A 20,491-nucleotide genomic window follows, 5' to 3' on the forward strand; every position below is an offset into this window, starting at 1 on the left:
CTGCAAAGTTTCTTTAAAACGGGCAGGGGACATCTCCCTTGGCCTGTGGATCAGAGAGGGCAGGGGCCTGCCCCCCAGGAGCCCAGCATCCCCTCAGGACAAGATGAACACATGGGCATATTGGTGCTAAGTGCCAAGCGCACGGCCCAGTCAGCAAGGGCAGGAGGAGCTCGGATGGCACTGTGGGCTGGGCTGGTCACCAAGGAAGGGTGCAGCCAGATGAAATGCAACAGGCAGGGCTTTTCAGGGAGGACTGCACAACCTCCTTTGCAGGACTGTGCAAAATGTAGTGGGGGGGGGGTGGTGAGGTCAGTGTTGGCTCGGACAGAGAGGCTGCAGGGCAGGAGCGGTGGGAAAGCCGAGAAGATGGGCAGGGGTCAGGTGCTGGAGGGCCCAGAATGTCCCTGCATCTCTGCAGAGAGTGGTATTTAAGTGTCCTTTCCTCTCTCAGGGGCAGAGAGGCCTGGGGGAGGAGGGCATTAGCAGGATGTCCACAGCTCCATTCGGTATCGGCTGGGCCAAGAGGGTCGGTGCAAATAAAGCACAAGGGTTGGCCTGGGGCTCACACCACAGGACAAAGCTGAGCTTCTCTTTCCTGGGGGAGGTGAGGTGGCAGTTGTGGGCAGTCCCGGGGACCCTCCCCCGCAGCTGTGGCCTGAGGAAAGATCATGTGGCTGGTGGATCTTCAGAGAGTCACTGACTTCATGGTGCCCCCAGCAATTTTTTGAAACCCTCACAAGAGTGGGCTTCCAACCAGTAGTGCGCTGGTAAATGGCTAACAATCGGCTCTCTCGGGGGGGGGGGGGGGGGGGGGGGGGGGGGAGTGTTGGGTGGAGCCCTGTTTGTAGCATTTGATGGTTTTCAGGGTGTAAGTGCTCCCACTGTGACTTGTATCAAGCTACCAACACGATGCTACCGAACGCAGAGCAGAGGGGAGAGTCACACGGCCCACGGTCGCCAGCCTACCTGAGCCGGGCTCCAGCACCCACTGCTTCCAGCTCCCCCGATCCTGGGCCCTGGGAGCGAGAAGCCAGCCATTCTGGGTGTCCCTGAGCCTCAGGGCTTTGAGGCCTGGTTGGATCTTGTCCTGGAGGGTACTTGGTGTCCTATTCTGGTCGGCTCCAATCATTAGTCCTATGAGAGTCCCCGGAGTGGGTCCAAGGGCTCCGCATGTTGGCACCAGGCGGTTGGCTGCACAACAACCAGGAAGCGTCAAGTTCCCAGGAATCCTGAGTTCGATGTGGTCCCAGAAGGAGGCCATGGAGCTCTCAGACAAAAGGGAATGCAGGTGTCACATGTAGGCGGCGGGCCTGGCCTCACCAGCCTGGTAGCCACATTCCATCCAATTGCCAGTTTCATGATTGCTTGTCAGAAGATCCATCTTGGAATCTTGCACAGTCTCTTAGTGAGGAGGGAGTCCTCCCTAGGCTCTGTGTTCTCCTAGAGCAGAGAGGCTGAGAGGCAGAAATGAGGAAAACTTTCTTCCTTCCCTCCTCCCCCACCCGCCCCACCCCGCTCCTGCGGTAGACCCTACGGGACTGGAGCTATGGCTCAAGGGGGTGAAGATACTAGAGGGGAAGGACTACAGGTGCCCTCCTGTGCTGAGGGTGCCCGTGTGGCAGGATGGAGTTGGCCAGACCCGGAGGCCCGTCGTGGGCTTCCCACTTCCGCTGCCCACCAGCACGAGGGTCAGGCTGCCTAAGGCAGCAGGTGGCTGTCCAGCTGAGGTCTTTGCCCAGATGGGGAATGTGAGCTGGTGAGGATGAGTCATGAGCTGGTGTCCCCATGGGCTCTCCATGTGAGTGCAGGACCTCCAAGGCCTTCTTATTGTCCCAAGAAACCTCACCCCTTCCCTCCTGGTTGCCCCTTCTTCCCCACCACCCACTCTAGGTTTTTCATCATCAAAGAGAGCTTTCTTCTTTACTACTCTGAGAGCGAAAAAAAGAACTTTGAAAGCAATAAATACTTCAATATACATCCTAAGGTGAGGCAGCCTCCCCTCAGGGCCACAGTGGGGAGGGCCTCATGGGGACAATGGGGGAGGGTATCCTGTAAGGGTAGAAGACCGTGTCTTTTCTTGCTCTGGTCTAGCAGAGAGTCTGGAGAACAAATCTTTCCTGGGACACAAGACTCCCTGCCTCTCCTGGGCTGGGCCCCCACCCTCCTGTGCCCCAGAGCCTGCCCCAGCCCTTCCTCTTCCTTCTGGGAGTTGGTTCTGGTCTGGCTCCCAACTTGAGGCCCTTGGCAGGACCTGGCTTTGGCTGAGGGCTCCCAGAGGCCTTGAGTGACCTGGGTGGGGTGGGGGCTGCCTGTTCTGGTTTTTTCCCAGGGCGTCATCCCCCTGGGAGGCTGCCTGGTGGAGGCCAAGGAAGAACCCAGCATGCCCTATGCCATGAAAATCTCCCACCAGGACTTCCATGTGAGTAAAGCTCTCCCCTCAGCCTGGACTCGGCAGGGCAGACCAGCCTCTCTGCGGGACCTCCAGGCTCCCTGGGGGCAGCCCCTCCAGCGGCCTGGCTTGGGAGGGTTCAGTGTCCTAGGGATGTGTGATGGAGGAGCAGAGCTGGGCCTGGAGGGCCCTGTGGACGGCCTCTGACATCCCGGGAGTGGCCTCCTCTCAGGAACACCTGGGACTCTTCTTCCTGGCAGGGCAACATCTTGCTGGCTGCCGAGTCCGAGTTTGAGCAGACCCAGTGGCTGGAGATGCTGCAGGAATCCGGGAAGGTGTAAGTGCTCAGAGGCGGGGGGGCAGGTCCAGAGAGGGAATGGTCATGGGCTGGGTTCACCCTGATCTCCTTGCCGCTCTGCTGGATCCTGGTGGGCACTGAGGACACCAAGAAAGGGCAGAGTGGGGAGAAAAATGGCTGGGCCTCCTTGAAAACAGCGCTGTGTACGTTGGTTAGGGTGGGGAAGAAAGGCCAGGCCAGATTTAGAGCATCTGTGAGGGGTCTGCTAAGTGGGCTTTGAGCACAGCGAGCTTGGCCTGTCTGGAGTCACAGGTGGCAGACGTGGACACCACTTGTCTCTAACTCTTGGGAGCAAATCCAGCATTGCTAGGGGGATTCGGCTGCCTCCCGACACCCATCTCACTTCCCCAGGCCCACAGTGAATCCTAGCGCAGACGGGAGCTGGTGCTTTGTAAATCAGAGTCCAGCTCATGGAAACCGCCAGCCCAGCACGGTCCGTTTATACGTAAACCCCTGTCCTGGCACCTGCCTGTTCAAGTTGGGTCATGCTTTCAGTTCAACAAATAATAGTGAGCGCGCGGCCACCAGGCCTTGTGCCCAGGAGTGGCCTACAGTGGTGTGGAAGGCAGCCTGGGAAGCAATCTCTTCCCTGCTCCACAAGTGCTGCTGGCCCCGTCCGCCGTGGCCCACTTTGCAGCCCGGGCCAGCCTCCAGGGATTGTAACCGATCGATGCTGGTGGCATGCCCAGAGCCAAGGGTGCCGGAGTGAATGGGGCTGGGATTCTGGACGAGACAGGATGGGCGAGCACAAACCATGCGCAGTCTCCTTCTCCACCACTCTTCTGTTGTAACAATTTTGTGTTTCTTTCTTCTTCTCTTCTCTGTCCCATCTGCCCGCCCTCCCCAGGACTTGGAAGAATGCCCAGCTGGGAGAAGCCATGATCAAAAGCCTGGAGGCCCAGGGGCTGCAGTTGGCCAAGGAAAAGCAGGAGTATTTAGGTTGGCTAGAGGGATGGACTGGAAGCTGAGGTTCCCTAGGTAGCAAGCCCTTCGGGGCCAAGGGTTAGAGCCGGGGCTTGGCGGACGGCCCAGGAAGGGGAGAATCTGGGATGGGGCTTGGCGGGCTACAGGGAGCCAGAGACCAGCCCGAAGCCTAGAGGCTTTGACTGTGTAAGCTGTGTCCTTTTGGCCGGCATGACAGAGGCAGGGGGACCTGGTGGCCGGGAGCCTGGGCTCTGGCCACAGCTTTGCCACTTCTCTGTCAGCTGTGTGTCTCCAGGAAGTGTAGCCCCGGTAAGCCTCGATGTCCTCAGCCTTAAAATGGAGACGAGAATAGTCCCTAGCGTTTAGAGGTGGCAGGGGGGTCAGGGGAAATGAGAACATGCCTGAAAGCCCTTGCGTCGGCACACAGTATGGGCCCCATAAACGGAGTTGATATTATCCTGCCCTGGGTCCCCAGGTCCTGGATTTGCCCCTAATAACTCCCACCTGCCAGCCCGCTTTACACCTGACCCTATGCCCCTGACTAGCGGGCAAGCATGCTCTGTTGGGAAAGAAGGTGAGACTGGGAGTTTGATCCTTTACCTCGGCTCCTCTCCCCTGCCACCTCCTTAGACACTTGGGGCCTCAGCACTGGTTCCGCTCTGCCTGTCCCCCCAGGACCTGCCCTCCCCCACCCGCCAGACACTAGTGCAGAGGGGCAGTGGTCTGGGGAGCAGCACAATTAACAGCACTTCTAGGGTGCAGACACCTACCTGAGCTTCTGAAGATGAGGCCATCCTTGTCTTGTGAATGCACAAAGCAAGCAGAAAGGAGGGCGGCAGCTGAGGCCGGCACAGCAGCTTCCAGCCCCAGGAGCTGGCTCAGCCCTCTGGCCGGCCTGGGCATGGCAGGGCTGACTGTTTCCCTGGGAGATCCTGGGCGTGAAGGAGGTTCCTGGAAGGCACTTGCCCCCTCCAGGCCGGAGCTGGAGCAAGCTTTCTGTGAGAGGGTGCGTGCTTGCTTTGCAGACAAACTGATGGAGGAGACGGAAGAACTCTGCCTTCAGAGGGAGCAGAGAGAGGTAGGCGCACCAAGGTGCTCAGCACTGCTGCTCGTCCCCAGCACCTCCCGCTCCGGGCGCCCCTTAGCAGCCACGGCGTGTGGCCTGTATTTCTGGCATTCAGGAATCATGTAAGGGAGCAAAGCACCCAGAGAACTCACTGGAAAGTCAGCCAGGTAGAGCAGAGAGGCCATGAGGTGACAGTGCTTGGGACTTGCCAACTTGTATTTCTTCTTGCCAATCCCCAGGGACAAAAGTAAAAAACGTAGGTGACCACGTTCTAGAGAAAGCCATCCCCAAATTGTATAAGCTACATCAGTAAGCAATGAGCTGCTTGTCACTGGTGATCTTCACGGGAGGCAGGGGTGGCCTCTGTTATCTAGAGAGGGGCTTCTGCACCATCAGGGTGAGTGGGCTGGATGATTTCAGGGTTTCCTTCCTTCTCTAAGTGACACAATGTAAGTTCCAAAAAGGCCAAGCATTAGCCTGGGGCAGCTTGTAGGGAAAAGGAGACCCTGGCCTCGTCTGAGGGTAGGGAGCCCCTGAAGTCCACTTCATTTGGAATCTCTATGCAGCGTTGGGCCTTGCCTGTCCCGAAGGGGCATCAGCACCCCTGAAGGGCAGAGTCAGGTAGTGCTTAGCAGTGCAGACTTGGAGCCGGGCTGCCTATGTCTGTGTTTGAGCTTCCCCACTTCTAGCTGTGTAACCTTGGACAAGTTACCTACCCTCTCTGAACATCAATATTCTTATGTGAAAAATGGAGATGATGGAACCCATCTTACTAGGATGCTGTGAAGATTACATGAGATATTACATATAAATTGCTTGGCACATAGGACGTGCTGAGTGAATATCTGTGTTTGTTAGTATCATGATCAGCTTGTTATGAATTATGGGCCCATCCTGCACATGAGCTGCCTGAGGCCTCAAACTGCAGAGTGGCTGGCGCGCACACGGGAGAGCCTGACTCAGTCCACTGCTCTTTGCCCCGTTGCTGTTCCTTGTCCTTATAGGGCTGGGCCCGTCAGCCTCGGCTCAGTGCCTGCCTCTGTGACTTTTCTCTCGCTAAGCACCTTTCCCGACCGCCCTTCACTGGGCTCTGAGACGGACCCTGCGGTCAGGAAGCATCGTGTCCCTGCAGCAGCCCGAACATTCCCAGGGCCCGGCACAGCAGCTGGCCCCGGATGAGGGCTTGATAAATGAGGGATGACTCAGTGAGTGAGCATTTTTGATTCTTATAATTTCACATTACATCTTGATTTTAATCCAGTAGGACAATCCAGCCTCATTTTTCTCCTTCCAAAATTATATCTGATATTCTTGCCCACTTACCCTTCCAGCTGGACTTCAGGCTCACTTTGTCGATTCACAACAATAGGAAAAAACAAACAAAAAACAAAACCCCAAAGCCATTGAGGATTTGTATTAGGATTGCGTGGATTTGAGGATTGGCACCATGACAGCGCTGAGCCTTCTCCCACCCGGTGGTGTGTGGGCCTCCCTGTCTCTCTGGTGTCATCCAGGTCCTGCAAGAGAGTGCTGGCATTTTCTGCACACAGTTCTGTCATTTTGAGAAGCGAGACTTCTGGTGCGTTGTCAGCAACTTAAGACAGGTAATTGAGGAAGCCAGAGGAAGGGATGGAGTGACGGACACAGCCGCCGGCAGCGAGAGAGACAGACTTATCCATCAGAGAGGCTAAATCTGGGGCAGCTGTCAGCCGGAGGAAAATTTAGACACTCTATCTAGGTCTTTAGGCAGGAAATGAGGACAGTGGAGACCCACTGCACGCAGGCCTCACTTAAAGCCTTAGCATGTTGAAGGAGCGGGGCCTGTCAGCTGTGAACGCCCTGGTTTTGTGGCCCAAGATGGGAATGCGACTCACTCGGGCCCAGCCGATTCCCACGGCCAAGGGTGCCGTGGGCGGGCGAAAGGGAAAGGTTCGGAGGAGCGAAACTCACAGGGGCCCTAACTTGCTCCTCCATGCAATGGGGCTGCCTGTCCCCTGTGCCTTTCCTATCTCCACTGTGAGACACAGAGGTGGTCTGGGCGTGCCTTGGGCCACTTTAGGAAGGCATCTGGTAGGGCCCAGTGAGAAGATGAAGATACTGGTCTTTAAGAGGCAGCCTGGCCTAACGGCAGACTCGGACTCTGGAACCAGGAGACTCAGATTGGAGTCTCAGCTCCATCACTGACTGTGTGGCCTTGGGCAAGCTAACCTTTCCGGGCCTCAGTTTCTCTATCTGTGATGCTCTGATAAGAGTTAACGGCTATGCCCACTTAGCACCTAGGTCGCCGTGAGGCTTGATGACTAGAAGGAACAGAGTGCTTTGTGGATGGGCAAGGCCCATGCAGATGTGCTCCGAGCAGTGGTGGGGCCACGACATCCTCCATGGGGAAGGAAGGCCCTGGGACTCTAGATGCATGAGCAGAGAGTACAGGGGAGCCTGCCTGGGCTCATCTGCCCTGGGGCCAGGAGGCCATGCCCTTCCTTGGGTGCAGGTCCCTCAAATGTCCCTGGCCCCCTGTGACCTCATCTCTCTCATCCCCTGGAGGAGGGCAGCCTGCCTACCTTTCCTTTGCTGGCTGAACTCTTGAGAGCTCAGCCTTGCATGTGAGCAGGCGCATGGGAAATTAGAAATGTCCAAGGCCCGTTAGGCAGGCATCTTGTCACCCAGGCTGCTCCTGGTCAGAACACAGACGCTGGGTGTTGGAAAGAACCTCCCACTTCAAGGTGAGGCTCTTTGTTCACCTCCCTGATGGATGATATTCTGAGTCTGTCATGGGTAACTCACAACCTCTGGAGTTGTTCTTTGCCTTATTGCTCTATTGTTTGAAAGCTCTTCCTTTCGTTGAGCTGGAATTTGCCTTTGGGTGACTTCTTTCCAACCCTGTACTCCTGCAACTTAGGTCAGGCCCAGGAGTCGGAGAAACAAGCACTAGACCGTGGAGAGAGGCGTTAGCGTCTGCAGGTCTTAGCTGACCTCAACCAATGGCAGGGTTGCTACAAGTGCTCAGACCATCTTGGCTGCAGGAACAGAAGGTTCTGGATGCTCCGAGTTTATAGATTCTGCTGTCATCAGTCTTCTCAGGCATCAGTTTTAGTTAAAAGTCACACAGGTAAAATGAAAGGTGGAAAAGAAGTGAGCAACCAGGAAGAAGATTCTCTTTCTTTGTCCTTGTTAACATGAAACCTTTTTATTAACAGTAAAAATCGTGCTCTTTGTAGAATACCCGGAAAACAAACGTTATCCTCAATCCCACAATTGACAGACAACTGTTGCCAATATTTTGGTATTTTTCTTCAGTCTTTAAAAATATATATTATTGTAGGGGAACCTGGGTGGCTTAGTCGGTGAAGCATCCAACTCTTGGTTTGGGCTCAGATCATGATCTCAGGATCGTGAGATCGAGCCCCGTGTCAGGCTCTACGCTCAGCATGGAGTCTAGTTGAGATTCTCTCTCTCTCTCCCTCTGCCTCTGCCCTTCCCCCTGCTTGTGTACGCTCTATAAATAAATAGATGAATAAATAAATAAATAAATAAATAAATAAATAAATAAATAAATAAAATCTTTAATATATATATAATTCTTATATATATTTTCAACATAATAGGATCATAGCAGATATTCTGTTTTATAGCCTGCTTTTTCATTATACCTTCATTAACATTGTACCTTTAGCAAGTTTTCATGTCATTCAACGTTCCTTGAAAACCTCAGTCTTAATGACCAGGTACTGATTCATCCTATGTGATGTTCCATTTAACGACTCTTCTAGTTTTAGACATCCAGACTGTTTCCACTATTATAAATTATGCCACAGTGAACATCTCTGTACACATAAATCTTGGTCTACTGTCTAATTGTTTAGGAGAGATTCCAATGGGGGAAATCCCTGAGTCTGGGCCAGAACTTTTTTTTTTTTCAAGATTTTATTTATTTGTCAGAGAGAGAGAGAGAGAGACAGAGACAGAGAGCATAGCAGGGGGAGTGGCAGGCAGAAGGAGAAGCAGGCTCCCCACTGAGCAAGGAGCCCGATGCAGGACTCCATCCCAGGACCCTGGGATCATGATCTGAGCTGAAGGCAGATGTGTAACTGACTGAGCCACCCAGGCGCCCCTGGGCAAGAACTTTTAAGATGCCTGATGCATACTGACAGATTGCTTTCCAGAAAATTTGTACCAGTTTTCACTCTCACCAGCAGTGCATGGACATTTCCATCTTGCTCTACCCCTCTGCCCACGTTTGAGTTCTTCCTTCATCATTTACTAGCTACAGTGTGGGAAAAAGGGATGAAGACACTCATGACTTTGAACAAGTTTACTTGACCTTTATGTACCTCTGTTTTTCTCATCTGTAAAATGAGGGTAAAAATATTATCCACTCTCAGAGTTGTTATGAGGATTAAATGAGTTAATACATGTGAAGTACTTAGAACAGTAAGCTCACAGAGAATGTTATCCGTCATTGTCATTATTATCATATACAAGATCTGTTTCCGAATTCCCTTTTCCATTACTTTGAACTGCTGTCTATCTGTGAACAGATACCACACAGTTTCAGTTTATAATACCATCTATCATTTATTAAGCACTGACTATGTTGCAGACAATTTGCATGGATTAGCTCATGTGATCCTCCCATTAACCCTACAAGGTAGTACTGCCCATCTCAAAGAGTACCCCCCACACCCTCTCTTCTCTCTGCACTAGATCCAATGGTAATCTAGACCACACCTCCGGCTTCATTTACTGTGTGCATGCAAATGACTCCCCATTGACAGATGCAGTCCCTTTTCTCTGCTGAGTTCCAGCCCCTTAATATCCAAATGTTGATATTACATCTCCAGCCAGAAGTCTCAAAAGTACTGCAAACTCAGTATGTCCAAGACCACTCATGATCTTCCCCCGCAGAGCTGGTGGTCCTCCTCTAGGGTTCCCTAGCTCAGGGAATTCACCACCATCCATTGTTTGTGCAGACTGGAGACCCGGGAATCATGCCTCACCCTGTCCTTCCCATCTCCCCCACTCCATCCCCAAGTTCTGATAGCATTGCCCCCACAAGCTCTAGAACCTGCCTGGCCACTTCTCTCCATCTCACTGCCCTGCTCTGGTTCACACCACTAGGTCTGGCTAGACTAAGGCAGTGGCCTCCCACCTGGGTTCCCTGTATCCCTCCGGGCCCCTCTTCATCTCTTTTCTCCAAGCTGCAGCCAGAGTCATGGTTTACAATGGAAGTCGATTCTGTTGCCCACCTTCTTCCCCTACTCCCTGCTCAAAACCTTCATTGCTTGTTCTTGCTCAGGAAAAAAGACCCAAATCCCCAGCATAGCCCAAGGCCCTGTGTGGTCCAGCCTCCTCCCTCCCACCCTCACTCTGGGCCCAGCTCTATGGGCCTGTCTTGCTTCTTTCAGGGCAGCAGGTTTCCGAAGGGCTTTTGTACATACTGATCCTTCTTCCTGGAATGCTCTTCTCTATTACTTATCCACCTTCACCTGTTGGCTCAAGAATCTCCTGCTCCCCCTACCAATCATTCCCTCCTTCTTGTCCAAGGCAACTTTCCATAGAACTGTGTCCCTGCAGGGCACATCACATACCTTGGTTTGTAAACATACTCTCATGTGTGTATTTATTTTATTAGTTTCTGATTCTTGCACTGAGCTGTATGCTCATGAGAACTGAGACGTGTCTGGGTTTGCTCATCTTCACATCCTCAATGCAGAGCCTGGCAGGTGCTTGGCACGTATTAAGCACTCAATAAACATGTGTAGCATGAATGAATGAAGCTATAAAAAAAAATCTCATTGGGGTTTTTACTGGAATTGCATTGAGCCTATAAATTAACTGGGAAGAACCTTTACTATAATCTTCCCAATCAGGGGCCTGCATTCTTTTCTAAAGCATAGTTACTTTTATTGGGGATTTAGAAATAATGCAGTGAAGCCGGGATTATTTGGCTTGGAGGAGAGGAGACTTGGGGACAGAAGAGCTGTCCCCAACACCTGAAGGGAAAACAGATGAGTCTTGTTCTATGGCTCCAAGGGGAGAAGGTGGACCCACTGATGGAAATTATGAGGAGGCAGATTTGGGCTCAGATGGCGCTGGTGGATGAAACGGGCTGCCCCCTCTCCTGGGTGTACCTGAGGGACTCAGGGTGTCCACAAGTTGGCTGTGTGTTTGGCTTTGCCAGTCTTCTGTTTTGCTAAGCGCCGTTCCCCGGCTCTTCCTTTGCTGGCTGGGGTCTTCAGGCTTCAAGGCTGAGGAGAAGGGCTTAAGACGAGATGGTATCTGAGGCGGCAAGTTCCCAGCAAGGGAGGCAGCTGAAGGGAGAGAGTTCGGTCGAAGGACAGGCGTGGCTATGGGGGCGTTGGAGGGCAGTTTTGCTCCATAAATGAGATTCAGCCCTCTCCTTTGAGCCCCACAAAACTTTCGGCAAAGTCTGCGGCCCTTCCTCAGTGCTTCTTGTTGTAACTTTCAGAGAGGGCCCGTGCTGAGGTTGAACCCGGAAGGAAGAGCTTTGAGCGGGTTGTTCTGGAGTGAAACAGGCTGTCTTCATTGGGGGCAAATTCCCTGTCATGAGAGCCATTCAAGCAAGAGCCCGGGCCACCTCTTGGCCGGAAAACTGATTCCGGGACTCGAGTGTGTGATGAAGACCGACGCGCCTTTCAAGTGGCTTTGACCGTAGAAGGCTCTGATTCATGGGTGCCCATTTCTCTGACTGTCGCCCAGCACTCAGTGCGGCCTGGGCACATGGTTATGGACTTAGGTGGGAAACGCACTATATCACGTAGACCTGGGGCCAACGTGGGGAGGAGGGTTAGGAAAAGCCAAAGGACTGTTTTGCCGTGTTATCTTCAGGAGCCTCAGTTTCACTCTGGCTCCTTGAGGCATCGCCAGGGCCTGCTGGCATCTGAGGGGCTAGAAATTATACCCTCCCGCGCTGTGAACTATGGAGGAGCAAAGCAGTTGTCACAAAACTGCTTCCAGCTAAGCTTCCCTCGAAGTGCACCCTGCAGGCCCACCTGCCAGTGAGGCCCAGGAAAACGGGACCCGTGGAGGGCACACACTTGCTGGGGAAATACGGTGCGGGCCAGCATTCCTGACCGGGCGAGTCTGGCCCTGCCTGGGGGCCTGCCCGGCGCTTTCTGGCTCCCCTGTGCCCTTCGGGCCGAGCCCAGGCAAAGCTGCGGCCACCTGGGCTGGTTAACTTCCTAGATGCCCCGAGGAAGAAAGAGTCCTGATTTTCTGACTTTGGGGTTGGGAATGGCTTTCCTTCGCCATCCTTAACCAATGGCATTCTCGGGATCTTTAAGGGAAATACACATTCACCCCCTGTTCCCTCCAGCACTTGAGAGCCGGCCAGCACGCCTGAGGCTATTAGCGACGGGAGTTGCCCAGCAGAGTAGACATCTAGAATGATCATCACCTCCAGTCACAGGGAAACGATTGGGATCCTTTTTAAACCCTGGCTGCAGCATGCTCAGTATGTTTGATAAGGCTTGTTGAGACTGGGTGTCGCTGAGTGGGACCAGGGCTCCTCGGGACTTAGCCCCGAGTCTGCTCGCACCCGGCCTGGCCTGCACTGCATCCCAGGGGGGGCCCTGGACCAGAGTGGCGGTTCCTGACCTCAGGGGCCCTTTGCTGCCTGTGACGCTTCTCTTCCCCTCTGGTTCTCTTCAGGAGCTTGAGCGCCTTAACCAGGTGCTGGAAGCCGAGAAGCAGCAGTTTGAGGAGGTGGTGCAGGAGCTGAAAATGGAGCAGGAGCAGATCAAAAGGTGGTGGTGGTGCCCAGGAGGGGGTAGGAGGAAGGTGCGCCTCGGGCAGGGCATTAGAACCCACGTCTCCCATCAGGCTCAGGGAGGTCTCACCCAGGAGAGCCTCACTACTTGATGGCTTGGTTTGGGCCTGTCTTCCCAGTGCTGCTCCAGGCCTCGGGGCAGCCCAGAAGGAGCTGTAGACCCCATACAACCTGGAAGTGAGGCACCGGCAGGTGCAGACCGGTGCCCCCCCCGCCCCCCTCCAGCAACGAGCCCCTCGTGCCTCTGTCAAGTCTTGCTTACCCAGAGGCAGACGGGAACAAGTCAGCCTGGAGGTGCTGTTAGCCAAGACCCTCAACATCCCCTGCTCAGTCCATTCTCATTCTGGCTAATGACGTCCCTTGGGATCTTTAGTCCTGTGTATGGTTTGCAAACCCAGTTCCCAGTTGCACATTACGATCATATAACAGAATGAGAGTCTCTTGAAGGTAGGGCCCAGAGATCTATATTTTATAAAAGCTCTCCAGGTCACTCTGATTCAGACTATCTAGGAATTTGGAGACTAATGCTCTGGGTACTGTTGGTGGTGGTGGTTGTCACCCTCCTCCTCCTCAACACTACTGATAATCAGTGTTAGCCCAGAAAGGCTTTTCTTGCAACAACCTTATAAAAGGAAGTCAATTAAACAAGTGCTTTGGGAAGGGAGAAGCTCTGAGAATCTTACCAAGTAAATGGTGGAGCACCTGCTTATCTCCAGAATTGTGCCAGATACTAGAATAGAAGATAAGTTCTCTTATCTTACAATGCAGGATCTTACGATCTGGTTGGGAAAACCAGGCTCACACCCAAGAAAGATCAACACAGTAATATATAATCAGGCACTAGGGGGCACAGTGCAGACTCCCTGTGTCATAGGAATTAAGGTATACATGCGATCCTTTGGGCGTGAAGAGAGGTTCGATTGAGCTGGGCCTTGAAGGATGGGTAGGATTTAGGAGACTGGGCAGGAGAAAAGGGAAAGGCATTTCAAGCAGGAGGAAGGGAAACCAGGGGTAAATGCCTGAGGGGGCCCAGGCTTGTTAAGAAAGCAGCAAAGGGGTTATCACCCCAGAGAAGGGCCTCAGCCATGTCCCAAGTCAGAGTAAATAGGGGTTCTAGCAGGGTCTGTCCCGGGAAGACAGGAGGTAGGGCCAGGTTTCTCCAGTGCTTCTCTCTGCCTGTGGGGTGGTCCTGGGTTTATCCCACCTGACAGATGCCTGTGTACCTGGAGCAAGTGACTTCAACCCCATTTGGCTGGGATCTCCTTCTTTCAGGCCCAGGTCCCTACAGCTGCTGTCAGGAGCCCACCATGCAGAGAGGGACTGGCCTTCCAAGGACCCCTCTGAGCCATATCGGGAGGTGAAGCAGAAGCATTTCTGTGTGCAGAGGGGATTGGGAGGGGTGGGCACTGCCATACCCAGCCCTCTGTCCCTGCAGGGAGCTAGAACTGACTGCAAGATGCCTCAAGGGTGTGGAGCAAGAGAAGAAGGAGCTGAGGCACCTTACAGAGTCCTTGCAGCAGACGCTGGAGGTGAGGGGCCACTGGTCAGCTGGTTGGCCTGGAGGCAGCCTGGTTGGTTGGGCTACATGATACTAGTTTTTCCAACAGCATTTCCCCAGAAGGTTCTCCACCAGGGGAACGGAGCATGATGGAGTGCAGATCTAAAAGGTTTCTTCTCTGTGGACCAGTGAGCACAGGAGGCCTAATGCAGGACCCAGAGGAGCAAATTCAAATTTGTCCTGCTCTGACTATGGCCTTGGGAAACCCACCTTCTTCAGTGCTTATATTTTTATGCCAGATGGAGGATTGATTAGAGTGTGTGGTAGAACCACCCACTTCTTCCTTCTTGTGGCTCATTCACTTAGCTGCTCCTGGGTGAAACTGATCATGAAGGGAAATCAACTGTCATGTTACCTCCATTTGATACCACAGAAACTGAGGGGGAGGAAGAAGGCGGCATGTATCAAGGACAAAATGCCAACTCTGTTCCCAGCCCCTCCTCCCCAACTTTCCCTTGGTTGTCCCTCCACATCTTGCACAAAGATAGTCTGACCCCTACTCCAAACCAGAGCTCATGTGTCCTGAGGAAGCCAAGCTCTTTCAGACTCTACACCTTTGCCCAAGCTGTTCCTTCTACACAGAACATCCTTTCACTCTTCTTTGCCTGGAGAACACATCCATCCTTCTAAGACTCAACTCCAATATCACCGCAGCCAAGCTTCCCTAACTCTCCCAAGCAAGGGTTTGCTCTGAGCTCTGGGCTCCTGCAGAACTTTGCACATCTGTTACGGGACACTAGGTTGTATTTTGCAAACTGTGAACTTCACTAGACCGTGCCTTAAGGTCTCTACAAGCCCAGCACCTAGCAGGAGCCTGGCACGTTGCTAATGTTTACTGAATTCATGAATTGCCTTGAAGGCTGCAAGGTTTCTATTCTCTCTCAAGTGACTGGGGCTTTGTTTGTGGTGCTTTTATTTGTTTATCTTTCCATTTCACATCATGAGAGATGGTTCTTGTGGAATGTTTCAACTCCAAAATTTTGGGGTAGTACAAGACCCCATCCTGATAAATGGGGATGACGTCTAAATCTGTTCTAGGCCTGGCCCCTCTTGGGTGTTTTTCATGAGCCCAACATACTCCCTCACTCATCCCTGGAGGAATAAAGACCCCTGAAGTTCATGGTGCCCTTGGGCCCCAGCTCTATAGATGCCAACTTCCCTGGAAGCTGCATTGGGCTCCTCCCTGAGTCCCTCGATGGAGAGTAACTTTGCCTCTTTGTGAAGAAGGAGATCTTGGTTGGCCTTTTACCTCCAGGGAAGAAGGAAGATATTTCAGGTGTCTCTCCTAGAAGACTGAGTGAGGAGGGCATCACTCCCTGAAATTGAAAGGCAGGTGAGGGTGGCCATGTTGGAGAACCTAAATTAGGCTCTTTCTCTTCCGTCCCTCCCTCCCTCCATGCCAGGAACTCTCCATAGAGAAGAAGAAAACCCTGGCAATGCTGGAGGAGAATGAGAACCAGCTGCAGACACTGGCCAATCAGAGTGAGCAGCCCCCTCCCAGTGGGGGTCTCCATAGCAACCTGAGGCAGATAGAAGAGAAGATGCAGCAGCTCTTGGAGGAGAAACTCCTGGCTGAGAAGAGGTGAGCGCCCCTTCAAGCCCGGAGTCCAGTTTGATAACTTTCCTTGAACTGCACACACAGATTCTTGGGTTCTAGCTGGCATTGACCAGATAGATCACTTACTTCCTTTTGCCTAGGACTCAGTTTCCCCATGAGACAAAGGGGAAGAAAATTGTCACTACCCAGAGCTGACTTGATCATTCTCTCTTGCACTGGTGTGAACCACACGGACAGGCATTAGGTCCGCCTAACAGTACTTTGTGGCAGGCTGGGCAGGTCCTCTCCTCATAGCTCCTTTGTACAAATGAGGAAACTGAGCCTCAGAGGGTTGATAGGGCTTTCCTGAAGTCACAGAACTAGCAAGACCAGGACCCAAGACTCCAGCCTTCTGACTCTAAGCCAGGGGCTCCCCTCACTGTCCACACCACTCCTCTCATCCCCTGGGTGACAGAACCCAGAAAGTTCTGGGGCTCAGGAAGCCTGGGTGTCAGGGCTTCTCCAGCCAGGTCTCTAGGAGGGGCTGCCCTCCCACTGGAAAGCCCCTTGGGTGAGCGTGCACTGAGCGCCTCTTCGCCCGGCAGGATGAAGGAGAACGAGGAGCGCTCACGGGCCCTGGAGGAGGAGCGGGAGTTCTACTCGAGCCAGTCCCAGGCGCTGCAGAACTCGCTGCAGGAGCTGACCGCAGAAAAGCAGCAGGCCGAGCGGGAGCTCAAGGTGCTGGCCTGGACGCTGGGAGCGGCCTGTGTTCCTGGACCTTCCCTCTCACATCTCTACCTGGCAGCTACCTCAATTATCTCTGCCAGTCTGACCCGCCAGGGGCAGGCGATGGAGCCACCATTTGGGGGAGCAGTGAGCCCGCTGCTGGGGTGGGGCAGCATTGGTAGACCCCTGCCCGGTGCAGGGGCTGAGTCGGGGACATCTGGTCAAGGGCTCGAGACACGAAGCAGGATGTGGTAACTTCCATCCAAGTCCAGAGGCGAGCAAGCCCGCTTGAGCCAGGGGATGACCAGGGAAGGCTTCCACGGGAGATGGCAACTGCTCCCCGGGACCCCACTTTCGTCTGTCTTCCCTCTCCCCTCAGGCGGAGGTGAAGGTCCGCATGGACCTGGAGAGGCGTCTGCGGGAGGCAGAGGGGGCCTTGCGGAGCCTGGAACAAGGGCTCAACTCCAAGGTGCGGAACAAGGCGAAGGAGGAGAGGATGCGGGCTGACGTGAGCCATCTGAAAAGTGAGCCCCGCCCCGCCCCGGTGCCAGCCCCCAGCCCTCGGGCTCAGCCCCCGCGGGAGTCCAGACCCTGCGGAGCCGGGAGCGCCGCAAGGGGCCTGGTGTGCATCAGGTGGTCCCGAGCTACGGAGGGAGTTTCTTCTCCGGACTCCCGCGGCAGGCGCGTCCTGGGCTCGGCTTCCTCAGGCCCTCGCAACTGGGTGGGGGCGCGGCGGGGAGTTCGGTGCCCTGCGGGGGCGGGTGGGCGGCAGCGTGCCTTTCCCGCGGGAGCCGGGAGCCGGGGGCGGGAGCCGGGAGCCGAGGGGCGGGAGCCGGGGCGGGGGCGGGGGGCGGAGCCGGGGGGCGGGAGCCGGGGCGGGGGGCGGGGGGCGGGAGCCGGGAGCCGAGGGGCGGGGGGCGGGGGGGGGGCGGGAGTCGGGACCCGGGCGGGAAGGTCGCAGCGGCACTGCGGCCGCAGGGTTCTTCGAGGAGTGCATCCGGAACGCGGAGCTGGAGGCCAAGATGCCGGTCATCATGAAGAACTCCGTGTACATCCACAAGGCGGCCACTCGCCGCATCAAGAGCTGCCGCTTCCACCGGCGCCGGTCCAGCACCTCCTGGAATGACAGTGAGTGTGGCTATCCGCGTGCCCCTGCTGGCGTGGGGACGGTCGGAGGCCGCGGGTGGGGACGCGGCCGGAAGAGGGGAGGGTGGGGACTGGGAAGTGCTGATCCAGCTCGGAGGCTGGACAGTTCGGCCTGGACCTGGCTCCACCGGCCTCGGGCTTCTCCCGGGATTCCGGGAGCCGGTGGGCGCGGAGAGGCTGGGAGGAGCTCGGCAGCCTGTGGGATGGGGAGCGGGGGAGGCGGGCTGGGGTTGGGGACCGGGCCAAGCCTCGGTGGAGAGAGGGCTGCTCACGGCCTCCCTCTCCCCAGTGAAGCCGTCCCAGTCTTTCATGACCTCCCAGCTGGATGCCAACAACATGGAGGAGCTAAAGGAGGTGGCCAAGAGGCTCAGCCGGGACCAGCGCTTCCGAGAATCCATCTACCACATCATGGCAAACCAGCCAGGAGCCCCCTCGGTGATTCCCCGGGGTGGAAAGTGAGGAGCGGGCCTTCCCTGCCTCCCAGGTCTTTCCTCAGTGGGGGAAGGGGTGCCAGGGGGAGGTCTAACTCTACCTGGCACCTCTCGGCTCCCCTCTGGGCCAGGGCTCCGCCTGGCGGCCAGCCTCCCCCTCAAAGGACGGCGATGGCCCCTCCCTCACCCCCGCCCCAGACCCTACCCTTGGGTTTGCATCAGGCCCAAACAGGCCCAAGCTGGTGAGGCCAGGAGGGGCCTGGCTGCGCTTGGAGACCTCTGGGTTGGGGAGTGGGGCAGGCAGGGCCCACAGCCCGTTCTTGTGCCCGCTACATCTCTGTGATGCTGCCTCTCTGGCCTCCCCTCCCCACCTTGACACCTGCTTCCCCCAGGGGTTCCTAACCCTTTCTTTGCTTCTGAGACCCATAGATGTGTCTCAGCCGAGGCTGCTCACTTCTACCAGATCGTGGGGCAGGGCGGGACCTATCGCAGTGACTTTCGGGTCTGTGGCATAGCACACCTGCCATGGTGTCTCTTTTCCTGAGGTTGGGCCCTCCCTGCGGGGCTACCAGCTCGCTCCTCTCTCCAGCTGAGTTCACCCGCCTGCAGCTGCAGCTGGTTTGGAGGGTGATGTGACCCTGCCCCTTCCGTCCCATATCCCTCCTGCTGGGTACCTAGGGCCCAGGGCCCTGGCTGGGATCTGGGGCCAGCAGCGATTCTGAGGGCTCTCCCAGAGGACAAGAAGTAAGCTTGGGGGGGGGGGGGACAAGGTGGCATTGTTTACTCCTGGTTGGATAGGGAGGCAGCTGCCTCTGGCTGTGGGGCCTCTCTTGGTTTGTGGGATCACAGATGTCCCCCTCTGAGCTGCGCCTGCTTTAGGCACCTTGCCTCCTCTCCCTGCAGAGGCTTTACCCAGTGAAGCAATGTGACCCTGGAAGATGACGGGCCCGGACCTGTAATAAGGCCAGTAGCCGTTGGTTGGCCCCATGTCATCGGGTGAAGCTGAAACACCCTGCCGGTGGTCTGTGGGGGGCACCCCTCTGCCGCAGACAGTCTGCTCTCCTCTTTTCCTAGCCACACCCTCCAAAGCTGCCTGGGTCTATTATCTCTCCAGAAAAGGGGTCTACCAGGGATCAGGGTGCTCATGGTCACTGGTGGTATTAAAGGTGCTGATCCTCTGCTGCTTGGCAAACAGAGCAAGGAGCCCCGTCTGAGTGGTGCACAGATGCCCCAGATGGCCGTAGGGCATGCCCCAGCAGAGGTGCTGTCCCCCCACCCCCTCAAAATACATGCATATCTGCTGGACGGCCAGCCCAGGCCAGGCCGCGGTGCCCTGCTCTGTGCTCGCGGCTGCCCTGTGACGCTAAGGGGACTCAGCTAAAGTCCTGGGTGGACTCTGATGGCTTCAGCCAGTCTCTGCAGACTCTGGGTGGGGACAGGGGCAGAGGCACTTAGAATCGATACATCCGAAAAGGGATGAGTCTAAATGTAAAAACTTTAAACATGTAGAAACCTGCATAAACTTGGAACTCATTTATCTAACATGAATAGAGGATGGACTTTGAAATGAGGAGGAAGATGTATACAATCAAGATTGCTGTTTTTTATTTTTGTTTTTTTAAAGAATTAGATTAATAATGGTTTGCTCTTGGAGAAATATCTTTTGGAAATTTCCAAATACATTTTCCCCCCACGCAAGCTATTTACCAGAATAGAAAGTGTTTTTCTGTGCACATTCACCAATCCCTAGTTGCTTTCCTCCCATTTCACCCTGTACTTTCTATGCCTCAGGCCAGTCTGGGTTATCTTCAACCAACTGATCAGTCCACAAGTATTTATTTGTTAAAAGCTCACTATGTACCTAACACTGTAAATAGAAAAAGAGCAACATCTCTATATGAAAATGTATCACAGTGGAAACTATTTATTGGAAATGTATTGATCTGATTAAAAAAACAAAAAACAAAAAACAAACCCGTATTCCTTGGCCAATTAAATGGGTTTCCCGCAGTAGTGCTTGTGGTGTGATCATTGCTAGAGAGATGCTGCCCCCTGCAGGCCAGATGTGGAATTGTGCGATTCGCCGCATGTAGTCTTAATAAACCTGCGCGTTTCTCTACCTATGAGGAAATACTCCGCAAAGCTGCACCTCCTGGGAGTGGCTTCTTAATAATTATCTGAAAAATCTGTGTTCCCACCCTGAGGTCCCGGCCGTCCCCATGTAACGAGGACTGTCAGCTGGTTTTTATTCTGATTTGAGCACTGACCAAAGGGTGCAGACTACGTAAGTGGGAATAGCTCCAGGGGAGGTGAAAGACACCTAGTTTCATGGCTTGCTGGCTTCAGTATCCCACTGGAAATTGACGGCATGCCTTCTCTGCCGAGGAGAGGTTTATGCTTTTGTTTTGTAATCCTATAAGAGAGAGCAAGAAATGGCAATGACTGGATTCTCCTCCTTTTCGGTTTGTTTCCTCCCTGGGGATGGGTGATCGATCATCATGCCCAGGACTGTCCCAGTTTGTATTGTTTCCCAGCATAATTATTAATGGCTCCCAGCTTAGGTGATA

General features: G+C 54.5%; 1 protein-coding gene across 2 annotated transcripts in view; it reads left to right on the forward strand.

The window, feature by feature from the left end:
• Positions 1–19,934, forward strand: part of PLEKHD1 (pleckstrin homology and coiled-coil domain containing D1) — a 30,603-nt gene extending 10,669 nt beyond the window's left edge. The window contains exons 2-13 of one of the 2 annotated variants that reach the window (XM_032405410.1): positions 1,891–1,984; positions 2,330–2,419; positions 2,650–2,726; positions 3,595–3,686; positions 4,697–4,749; positions 12,409–12,503; positions 13,962–14,055; positions 15,488–15,666; positions 16,227–16,359; positions 16,727–16,871; positions 17,326–17,475; positions 17,783–19,934. In XM_032405410.1, the coding sequence (XP_032261301.1) occupies positions 1,891–1,984; positions 2,330–2,419; positions 2,650–2,726; positions 3,595–3,686; positions 4,697–4,749; positions 12,409–12,503; positions 13,962–14,055; positions 15,488–15,666; positions 16,227–16,359; positions 16,727–16,871; positions 17,326–17,475; positions 17,783–17,952 (1,372 nt within the window). In that variant the 3' untranslated portion in view covers positions 17,953–19,934. The remainder of the gene's footprint in view (positions 1–1,890; positions 1,985–2,329; positions 2,420–2,649; positions 2,727–3,594; positions 3,687–4,696; positions 4,750–12,408; positions 12,504–13,961; positions 14,056–15,487; positions 15,667–16,226; positions 16,360–16,726; positions 16,872–17,325; positions 17,476–17,782) is intronic. The other variant, XM_032405411.1, reaches the window with a different exon arrangement.
• Positions 19,935–20,491: the final 557 nt, after the last annotated feature.

The sequence above is a fragment of the Phoca vitulina genome, unplaced genomic scaffold (assembly GCF_004348235.1).
Source record: "Phoca vitulina isolate PV1807 unplaced genomic scaffold, GSC_HSeal_1.0 scaffold7, whole genome shotgun sequence".
Lineage (NCBI taxonomy): Eukaryota > Metazoa > Chordata > Mammalia > Carnivora > Phocidae > Phoca > Phoca vitulina.